Raw genomic sequence first — 11,484 nt, forward strand, 5'->3', positions numbered from 1 at the left:
GTACCGGATACTGTTTTTGCCACAGGAATAGAATGAAATAGTCAATTGCTGTTATTGCTATAGTTTTACTCTAATACCAGATACCGGATGTAAGCAATAGCACAAAAGTGGCAGACCCATATAATAACGGTTGCACATGAGATGACTACTGACCAAGACCAGAATGTTTAATGAATGAATGAATGAATTATTCCAACAGAGAGGATGCCACCAGAACAACTGCTGCGAATGCTGCTTCTCTTGACCTCAACCTTATATTGTCCATGTCATAAAAAATAATCCAAGGGAAATATGGCATACGTAGTAGATATAGAACGATCAAAATTGAACTCTGCCTCGCCTACTATAAAAAACGTGTGGGGCAGGATTTCAGTTCAGCTCTCAAGTTTTTTTTGCCAACTTCGATTGTATGAGTTTGTCCAAAATCGGAGGCTCCAGAGGTATCGGATCAAGACACCGCTCTGCAGCAGCAACAATAACCTGCGCCCCCAAAATGACAAGAGATATAGATGCAGACACAGAAAGGAGGATAGAGTGATCAGTTCACAAAAAATTACCCAATGTGAAAAAAAAGAGATGGAGGGCACCTAGAGGACATTTAATTACGCTAAAAACTAGAATCTAGTGTAGGATTATTTTTCCAACCTCATCAAGCAAGAAGTCCATAGCAGCTTCATCTTCAACAACTTCTCTTAAAGGAGTCCTTAAGAACTGGGTATCTAACTGAATTTGCTGAAATCCACTCCGGTTAAAAGTTTGGAGTCGGACAAATTCCTGCAGACTTTTAAGGCACAGTTTAACTATGGTGGTAATAACGGATCCCTGTAGTTTGTGAGCAAACTCAGTATGAGATGGTTTGGAACCTGTTAGTTAAATTTTAAATCACCTCAACTACACAATCAATACCTGTGTATATTCTACTTTAGAGAAAATTTCAACTTTCTGTTTAAATAGTTTCGCCAGATGTGTTTCCAAAAGCTGGCTTCTTGCCCTCTGGGTATTTGACCGAATTAATTTATCCTCCCGCAAGGCATTGCTCCTTGATGAGCTACTACTTCCATTACTCCCAGCCCCACGATGTTTGCGATTGCCTTGAGGGAAAAGCTGCTTCACTTCATTGTCGATAAATTCCAGCTGAAAAAGAATACAAGAGAAGTAAAATTAAAGATAATTTATTTTGCTTCAACTTCTGTTAGTTGCTGCTGTCAAATATATATCCAGTACAGATTTAAGTGTTTGTGCTCATATGTTCCAGATGATTACAAAGGACACAAATGACAAGTACAATTCTCGGAAATACTTTGACTGAAAAGACATCAATCATGGAATATATAATTGAGAAAAAGACAGATATACCCACCTCTTGAAGAAATAAATCCACAACCATATGAACCTCTCTAGGCTCCTTATGCTGTGCAAAGCACAGAAACACTTTGTCAAGCTATTTTAAAAACTAAGCACTTAGAATTTATATTTGAAACAAAGACATATATCAGACTGACCTTCACCCAATTAGGCGTGGTAAACCGCTTCTTCAAGAGAAGTGAAATCCTTAGAGTTCTCATATTTATGTACTGAAAAGAGTAAAACAAAGGATATGTGAGTTCTCATATGTGTTTATGTATATCATTTACTGGAAGGTAATTTTTTCTTTCCCATTCAATCATTCCTTTTCCTCCCCGTGCTTTCATCTTCTATTCCGTCCCCTGCAGTTTGAAACTTGGATGAAAACCTAAAATCTAAACTTGGACATCTACAACTGTGGCATTCATTATATTTAAAAACACTCAAAGACACGACATTATTTTGAGTCAAATTCACTATTCTTTTTTTTTTTTTTTTGCCTGAGAGTCAAATTCACTATTACAGACACTGTAAAATCCAAATGGCTATCCGTAATTTCTCATCTTCTGTTAATGGGAAATAAAAATTGCAACCAAGCAAACAAGGATAATTTTCAGAAGTAATCCATGCAAATTGCAGGCCTATTGAATAAAACTACGAAATTGAAGCTATACCAGGTGCAGGAATTTTTCACTAGCTGACCGAAATTTTTGACAAATTTCCCCGGCAATAAATGCAGGTCCATGGTCATGGCCTCTAGCACCACAACGAGAAAAGGAAACTGCTAATTCCTGAAAAATACACGGATTTGTATTTCATGCTCCTGAGGTTATGGAAGTTAAATTAACCAAATATTGATGTTTTTTCAGGAATCTAATCTAAGCTCATCAGATGAATTTTTACCACCATAATTTTTTCAATAGCAGTTTGTTCGATAAAAGCAGAAAGTTGTGCTAGCACCAGGACAAGACCAGCAGAAGCTTTGTCACCTTGAGCTCCCTGAGTCAAACTATGATCTTGAATGGCTGAAGAATTATTGCTTTCTGATAATAAATTGAACTGATCCTCAAGTTGCCTGAAAAAGTCTAGAAACCCTTCTTTAACCAAATCAACAATTAACTCCCTTAGTCTAGCTAAGAGGCCCAAGTCGTCATCTAGAACTTTGCAGAAGTCCTGGAATGATCCAATCCCAAAAAGCACAAAAAGAAAAAGAAAGAAAGAAAGAGAATTATATGAAACCCAGATAGATAAATTATAAGAGGAATTTTATGGACACATAGATATAAATGCAAACTACTATAAATCCAAGCTATTTGAGGATTAGTGATCTATATATAAGACTTCAATCCATTTTGTCTCACATTTTTTTCAAAATATACCTATTGATTATAAGAGATTCCCACTAAGGTATGGTTCCAAATATACATGATTAAAGAAGATAGACGGTAGTTTAAAGAAGTCAACAGACATTTATTATAAACAACCAACTTAACTAATTTTCATAATTTTTTCGAATTAGTTATCTAGTTTTTATATTAAGGATGGGATGGTATAGCAAAACGTACAAGTAAGATATTCCTACTGCCTTCAAGAACAGCTTTTGAGCTAGCATCTAAAGCATCTTCCAGAGAGTACTCTGCTCCATCTTTTTTCAGAACCTTCAAGAGGGAATCTACCAAACAGAGAACTCAGATTGCGGTCATCAAAAAAGGTTTTCAATTAAATAAAATTTTCCGCTAATGGAAACTACGTGAACATATATCTAGATTTAATGATTTCAATATTGTTTCATAGATTATTTCACAAACAGTCACCCTATCACGAATTGATTCCAAGAAGTTCGTTTTCTTGCTTTTCTTATGCTGTCAAAGTGTTGGTATTCAAAACCTCATGCTAGAACTAGAATTCACAAGCCTTTTGCATAGATAGCTATGAAAGTAACCTGAGACGTCTTGCAGAAGATGAGCAAATGTGCTGCTAACAAACAACCTGATGGCAACTTTGGCAGCCTGAAAATAAAGGGTTAATCATTGAAATCCGTCTTGGAGATATGAACTTGACAAGGATAACGTTCTGAAGAAAAGCAGGGGGAAGGATTATAGGCATAGATGGGATTTCCGCCAGTAACGGTAGGACCTCATGAGAATAGTTAGAGAGATCTGCTTCCTGTAGGACTTCATCCATCTGGAGCACATCGTTCCAAATAACTCCTGCGTTCAAATTACGCGTGGTACATATATCAAAGAAATCATCAAAGCATGAAAATTAGTATCCAAAATTAAACTTCACTGAGTTTAAGTAACAAGCACACAAATTGATATCTTTGAAAATGGCTAATGGGTAGATGTAAGAACTAAGAAGAACCAATTGAAATAATAGAGTGATTCCCTTTATTGAAAAACAAAACTTAATTAAGCTTTTCTCTGTGCCATGATCATTTCACTTGAGAAGATCTCCGCATGTTTGAAATAACACTTTTCTAAATCACTGCAAGATTATTAAAGAAGGTGTAAACAATAAATTTTGAGAATCTTGCTGGAAAACCCATTCAAACTAGAAAGTAAACTATAGAGATTTCAAAGTATTCTGTTGAAGGCATTGTCCCAGTCATCTAATAAAATTTTGCATAAAAGATGTAATTTAAATTAATGGTGTTTAAAAACCTACCATGATTTTTTTTTTAAAAAAGTCTTTATGTTAATATAAAACTTAAAATATGAGAAATAACAAATATACCCATTCATATGAAAGCTAATGCAAGATCACAAACATAATTAACTCATACTCAAAGTAGCGTCAAAGTCTTTATATTGATCGAAGTTTTATCTTTGTTTCTGTTGCATATTGTAGTCTGTATAGTCTTTTGTGATTAATGATAGATAGTTATGCATATTCATTTAAAAAACTGAACAAATTTTTTTTGGGGGGGGGGGGGACTTACGAAGAAGCCCAAGCAAATCTGCTGCACAAATTGGTTTCTTCACGTATTCTTCAGTAATTAGGAAGTGCCTAAAACAATTAAAAAGGTGGGGGGAAAGCACAGTTGAATAATCTCCGTAGAGTAAATCGAGACAGTAAGTTTGATGAATGAAGATGCTAACTTGGTAATCAGGTCTCGAGCAAGTATCACCAATTGCTCTTCTGAATCAGGAAATATTACTTGAAAAGCGCGAATTGCCTCCACAAATTCATGAATGGTAGTCTATGATAAGGAAATGAAAACAAACGGTGTCTATATCTCTCTTTAACTTCTGTTCTCAGATGCAAATGATTTTACACAAGTCTGTCTTACCTCATGAACTGAGGAAAAGGCTGAAGGATCCAGAGAAGCATTATTTGTTTCTTTAGGTTTCAGCTCGATATCTGCAAGAGATTGTTCCAACTTACCAAGTAGCTTTACCTTCAAGTCTGACACCTGCCCGTAGATAGAAAAACTTATCATCATATGACCTTGAGTAATATAGAGTAACACTTCATGCAATTTAATATTACTACCCTTGATAAGGATGATCCCCCAACTGTCTAGAAAATGCAGGCAACAAATGTATTTCATAGGAGAATATTTTTCGCCTTTTTACACTACACTTTAAGAATAAAAAAAAAAAAAGTAATACGAAGAGTAATTCTGATATAAAGAAAATCAGTACAAACTGGAAAATTCAACTGCTTAAGGAGCACTGCAGCTTCAGCTCTTGCTTGCATTGACTCACTGTCTGAAAATAGCTTTCCCTGGTTGGAAAAAAATGTAGTGAACTCATCATAACGAGCTTCTCAGATATACTATGAATACTAGCTATTTAGACGGCATGATTTCAGAGTTTTTAAGGGGACTGCAAATCATAGATATTTAAGAAATAGCAAGCAGATATGAACAGTCGATTATGATGGTGAATACCTGCAATTTTTTCACAATAATAGATATCGCTTCTTCAGAGGCTCTCCTACAATCCTGAAATGATGTGTCCCCATAATCCTGACAAAGAACAAGATGAGAAATTTATCTCTCATGAGGTAGAGATTCATTGCGTAATGTGAAAAAGAATATGCTTAATCGCATATAAAGGTAATATATATGCTAAACGCAAAAGAAAACTAGCCAACGGATTGAAAAGCTGTCATCGAAACACAACCTTAAAAATTGGCATTGCTCCGTTGTAAAACCTGACTGCATCTGCATAGGTCTCTGATTTAATGCACTTTCTAAGTCTGTCGGGTAGATCATATATGAACTGCTCTTTCACAAGCATTAAAAGTGCGTGCATCATATTGCAAAAAAATCTAGAGTTAGATTTATGTTACGTGATAAAATGCAAATTATTGATGCCAAAAACATAAACAACAAGCATCATCACTGTTGGCTCCATTAAGCGAAAAACTCACGACTGTATCACTGGATGACAACCAAAAACAAAAATTTTGGGTTGATCAATGATGTTCCGCCGTGATATTTTATCAATGTTTTAATACCTGAACCTTACGAAGGAGATTGCACGTGAGATGCAGTTTCTCAATATGCTCCCTCTTCTCAAATAGAGAAGTGTTAACACTGTCACTTCTTGACTGTACAGATAATATCTGCATTAAGAGGCAAGGGGGACGTGAATTCCCATCAAACTTATCATTACTTTCTTTTCTTTTCTTTTCTTTTTTTAAAGATTATGGAACACATAAATTTCAACATGTACTTGATAGATTTATGCGAAGCTTACCTTCTCAAGAAGATGTTCCATGTTTGCCTCCATCCCTGAAATGTTACTTTTCATCCTGTAAGTCAGGTGTATTTTATCGTGATTTAAGGTAAGGAGAAGAATGCGCTACTCTCTCAAGCGCATACTTATTAGAAAAAAATAGGATGAACATTAGGATCAGATGAGACTTCTATGAGTATTTTCATGGCATTGTGACAGCCAGCAAGCTGAAAAATGTATGAGTATTTTCATGGCATTGTGACAGCCAGCAAGCTGAAAAATGTAATGTGATGTAACAAAAGCTTGCTGACAATACAACGCCCAAGGGAGGAAACTAATAAAAATATACCTCTTGATGGCATCGGTAGCGCTGATAAATTTATTGTAATTCTCGTAGACTAACATTTGCAAATCAGTGTCAAGATTCTTTATTTCAGCGGCCAAGTCAACGTGCCTCTGGAGTAGTCCTTCCAAATTCGACTTTTGTGCCTTCATAGTTTATGGACAGACGCAATAAGAAATTCGATTGTTCGTTTGCTTTCCGAATTCAAACTCGTCTTCCACAACGAAAGCAAGTTTCAACATAAACATGGTGTTATGTGCCTAGTGCACTTCTCAGCGATCTTATTTGCTTTCTTCATCAGCCTCTTATAGGAAAGAATGTCATACTAAAGTCTATCTCAAAACTGCAAACAAATAAATAGTGATTCGTTTTGAAGAAGAATTACCACGAGATTCATGTATTGACCAGGATCGAAGGAGGTGGAGTTAATGTCGTCGAGCGAAGCGTATTTGGAGATGTTTCTGGAGTTGGGCGACATTGGAGGGCCTGGAGAGTAGAAACTGGACAGGAGTTCTCTCATTCTCTTTGCTTTATCGTCTAGCGGTACCTCGTCTGCACCCATTTTTGTGTTTCTTTGTTTTTTCTCCTCCGATCTGTTTCGTGAATTGGAGAAGATGAGTTTTAATTTATGGCTAATGAAGCCCTTCCGTGATCGGACTGGAACTTTCCGTCCCTCCTTGCAGGTACGTAGCACGTAAGGATCGTCTTGTTAGGGGTACGCATTAAACTGTAACGAAGATGTGGCTCCAAAAAAAATTAAATTTACAATAATATTACCTCTGATTCTTAATATAAGACTTTATTTTATTTTTATTTTGGTCTTAAATATAAAATCTTAATCGATTTATCTCTCATATTTATCTATTTTTTTAGAATAGTCCCTGTAATAATGATAATTCTAATAATACACTTGATTAGTGAAGATATTTTAAATAAGACAACACTTATTTGTTACAAATAACTAACTTAATTAGTTTCTTTAATCTACTCAAATTAATCAACTAGTTCTTATATTAAAGATCGGGAATAGTATATAGAGAATACAGGGGGAATCACACCATTTAATTGTACACTTTGTTATGAATCTTATGTTTCGTAACCACACATTAGTCAGTGGACAAAGCTTCAAAAATAACATTACTCGAGATATATAAAATTTTCTTATTTCAAGCATTGAATTGGAAAAAAATAATAATAAAAATAGTTTGGCATTTTTAATTTTTTCTAAAGGAATTTGAATATTATTTTACCATATTATGAGAAACTAATTCCTTTTTTAAATCTAAGCCCTATTATTTATGAATTCATGATTTGGAATCTTACTGTTTATTAACATGTGGGACAAGTACAATGTTTTGATTTTTAGACTTATACTCTGTTTGGATGAGGAGAAAAGTTGAGAGAAAAGAAAATGGGAAAAGAGAAAATAAAAAGAAGAAAAAACTGAAAGGAAGATATTATCATCCCTCTTGCTTAGATAGATGAGAGAAAATAAAAAGGAAAGAAAATTAGTAAATATGGCCCATTTGGTTCATGGGATCAATGATCATATAATGGAATGGAATGATTGGGAATATAAGGTAATGCAATTATGATTACAATAAAATTGTTTGGCACAATATTAAGAATGATAAAATTAAATTTATTATTTATATTTAATCAAATACAATTAAAATTACAAAAAAGCCCTTACACAAATAAATTTTTTCTTTGATTTACTGCTTCCTTCCTCTTCCTCTTCCTCGTCCATTAACATAATACTCCTCCGGTCCTTAATATAGGACCCAATTCATGAGTTGGTTTTGGTCCTAAATATAAGACCCATTTCTCATATTTATCAATTTTCTCTAAATTACCCTTATAGATACTCCTTCAACCATAATCAAGTAGAAGAGGGAGAGGGGGTATTAAGAAAGATGATTATGGTGTTTTAGGAAAAATGTGTCATTTTTCTTATAATTAACTAACCTACCTAACTTCCTTAATCTAATCAAATTAGTTAAATGGGTCTTATATTAAGGACCGGAGGAGTACTTTCCCATCACTGTTAGCCTTCACTCATCTTCATCCTTCCTCCCCCGGAGTGATCATTCCTCACCCCCTACGTTCTTTCCAATCCAGGTGTGTCACATGAGTAGAATCACTAATCCCACAAGTTAGAAACAAAAACATCCCACTTCCAAAAAAATCCTCACCCCTACTTTCTTTCATGTCCAAGTGCGTCATCTTCATCATCTCCAGTAAAGATTATTCTAGTCGCATTTTCATTGCCTGGATCTTTGCTTTTATATTTCTGTTTTTACTTTTTGCTAGCATTGGTTCATTTTTCATTTTCATCCTCATGATGATGAAGTTAACAGGGAAGATGAAGTTGTTCAGTTAACAGAGGGGTGTCCTCAACAGAAGGAAGGCCACCGGTGGAGGAGGGTTGGCAGTGGTCAATGAAGATGATTAAGAAGGTAAGGGCAAATATTGTCTTTTTTTGATTCACACGTGTAATCCCTATTCTTTATTATTATGGATGTAATCCCTATTACCTTGTATGAAGTAATCATGATGTATTTTGTAATCTCTTTTACCACCTAACTATGCCAACCAAACGCTTGAAAGAGGTTATTGCATCAAAATTACTGGGAATACTAATGCATTGCATCAAACCAAATAAGCACTAAATGACCAAAATGTCCTGATCAAAGTATATTATATTTAAAGTTAAATTAAATGAAATACTGCAATAGAAAAATTATATTAACATTAACATCATCAAATAATTTAAAATCAAGTTATTGGGTTTATATATATTTTCATATTATCATATTTTAAAACCAAATTATTTAATAAAAATATTATTTTAAGATAAAAAATAAAAAGTGAATAACTTTTTGAATATAATAAAAGAAAATAAATATGGAGAGGAAGAGAGGAGAGGGGTAGTCATGGAATTCTTGTTTTTCTTTCCAAATCTCTCTATATATGAAGAGAAAATTTGAAAAGAAAATGAGGCATGGGACCCACTTTATTTTCTTTCATACTTTTCTTTCCTCTCACATTTTCTCTCCTATCCAAGTAAGAAAAAACTTGTTTCTCCTCATATTTTCTTTTTTAATTTTCTTTCCCTCCTAATTTTCTCTCAATTCAAGCAAGGGTTAGTCACTCTTCATTGTATCAAACGAAATGGAGAATGTTATAAAGAAAGGTAGATGCGCCTTTCAATAATAATTACTAATAATTAATGGATTTATGTCATATTGTTTTGATAAAAACATCGACTAGGACCAATGATAATTGAGAAAAAAGTGTCAAATGTTTAATCAAATAACTTGGGTTATTCAAATTAAACTTCGTGGATCCCAACACGTGGTATTTTTTACATTATATGTTCCCAAGTGTGCTTTGCATCAATAACTTGAGTGTGTTAATACCGAGTTATTTGTTTTTTTTTACACTTAATGTTGTGATTAGCTTTTTTAATGGTGCATATTTATTTTTAATACTCCTCCAGTCCTTAATATAGGATCCAATTGTTGAGTTGGTTTTGGTCCTAAATATAAGACCCATTTCTCATATTTATCAATTTTCTCTAAATTACCCCTATGGATACTCCCTCAACCATAATTAAGTAGAAGAGGGGGAGGGGGTATTAAGAAAGATGATTATGGTGTTTTAGGAAAAATATGTCACTTTTCTTATAATTAACTGACTTACCTAACTTCCTTAATCTAATCAAATTAGTTAAATGGGTCTTATATTAAAGACCAGAAGAATAGTATTTTTAATGCGCAGAGAGAATTTTGCCATTCAATGACTGGCTATCAGGAGTCCTGGCTTCTATTTCAATACAGAAGCATGGCCTATTTCAATATAGAAACAGTGTTACGCCTTTACGCATGACCTGTTTCAATATAAAAATAGGTTCAAGCCTTCTTAAAAATTTGTTTATTATCTTATCAAGTCAAGTTTTTATTATTATTGTTTTTATGGTTATAATGATAAATTTGATACAACATATGTGAGCTATTTACTACTCAACTTTAACTTTGGCATCACTTAGGGTGTGTTTGGTTGGAGGAGAGGGGAGGGGAGCCCCTCCCCTCATTTGGTTTAAAATTTTGGAGGGGAGGGGAGCCAAAATGTCCCCTCCCCTCTCCCATTTTGGCTCCCCTCCAAATTGGGGGTTTTTGGAGGGGAGCCAAAATTTTGGACCATTATACCCTTGTAGTTTTTTTAATATTCCACTTCTACCCATAAAATATATTATTATAATATTTATTTCAAATAAAAAATATATTATCCTAAGTAAAAAAATAAAAAATATATACATTATTATAATTAAAAATATATTATAAAAATTATTTAAAAATAAAAAAGTATTTAAATAAAAAATTATAATATTATAAAATTAATTTTTTATAAATATATTTTTTATTAAATATATTTTAAAGCTGGAAAAAAAGATAGCCTAAAGAAAATAAAATTTCATTTTCTTAGAGCATATAAAATTTGTTAATTTGATTATTTTAAATATATTATTATATTAATTAGAATAAAAAATTACTGTACCAATTTTTAATACACATATTAACATGATAAGACTGAATTTTTATTAAATTATATGATTTAAATTAAGATGTAAATTAATTTATATAATATATCAATAAAAAACATAAACTAATATGTAAGGGTAAAATGGTAAATTGATTATTACTATCCCTCCCCTCCCCTCCTTGAACCAAACAAGGGATCATTAAATACCCTCCCCTCCCCTCCTTTTTAATCAAACCAAACAAGGTGAGGATGAAACCCTCCCTCCCCTCCCTCTCCTCCCCCCCCTCCCCTCAAACCAAATAGACCCTTACGCTATGTTTGGCTCGACGGAGGGAAGGGGAGGGGAGGGATTTTAATCAAGGGAAGGGGAGGGGAGGAAAGGGGAGAATAGCTGTAAAGGGGAGGGGAGGGAGGGGGAAGGGAGAGGAGGGATTTTAATGATCTCCTGTTTGGATTGATTGGAGGGGAGGGGAGGGAGCAATTTTAATAATACCTTATTTTGTTCTAATAAAAAATTGACTATTTTAGCCTCATAAAATTTAAATGAATTTTCTCACTTTTTAT

The 11,484-nt window shown here is 33.8% G+C and overlaps 1 protein-coding gene across 1 annotated transcript; it reads right to left on the reverse strand.

The window, feature by feature from the left end:
* Positions 1 to 160: 160 nt before the first annotated feature.
* Positions 161 to 6,937, reverse strand: LOC114735475 (vacuolar protein sorting-associated protein 51 homolog). The gene is made up of 20 exons (XM_028923174.1): positions 6,761 to 6,937; positions 6,382 to 6,521; positions 6,054 to 6,108; positions 5,812 to 5,919; positions 5,475 to 5,573; positions 5,240 to 5,317; positions 4,996 to 5,073; positions 4,637 to 4,759; positions 4,446 to 4,546; positions 4,286 to 4,353; positions 3,481 to 3,554; positions 3,287 to 3,353; positions 2,910 to 3,016; positions 2,248 to 2,517; positions 2,019 to 2,135; positions 1,503 to 1,574; positions 1,361 to 1,411; positions 907 to 1,134; positions 646 to 822; positions 161 to 480 (listed from the first exon to the last, which is right to left on the reverse strand). Exons 1-20 carry the CDS (start codon positions 6,935 to 6,937, stop codon positions 382 to 384), a joined length of 2,289 nt encoding a protein of 762 aa, XP_028779007.1. The 3' UTR covers positions 161 to 381.
* Positions 6,938 to 11,484: the final 4,547 nt, after the last annotated feature.

The sequence above is a fragment of the Neltuma alba genome, unplaced genomic scaffold (genome assembly GCF_004799145.2).
Source record: "Neltuma alba isolate B1F8T4 unplaced genomic scaffold, ASM479914v2 tig00013209_pilon, whole genome shotgun sequence".
NCBI lineage: Eukaryota > Viridiplantae > Streptophyta > Magnoliopsida > Fabales > Fabaceae > Neltuma > Neltuma alba.

Excerpts from the sequence above, each read along its gene's own strand:
- LOC114735475 (XM_028923174.1), bottom strand. The coding sequence starts at position 6,937 with ATGGGTGCAGACGAGGTACCGCTAGACGATAAAGCAAAGAGAATGAGA. Across the intron at positions 5,318-5,474 it reads GAGCAATGCCAATTTTTAAG|GATTATGGGGACACATCATT; the intron begins GTTGTGTTTCGA and ends GTTCTTTGTCAG. Across the intron at positions 823-906 it reads CTAAAGTAGAATATACACAG|GGATCCGTTATTACCACCAT; the intron begins GTATTGATTGTG and ends CACAAACTACAG.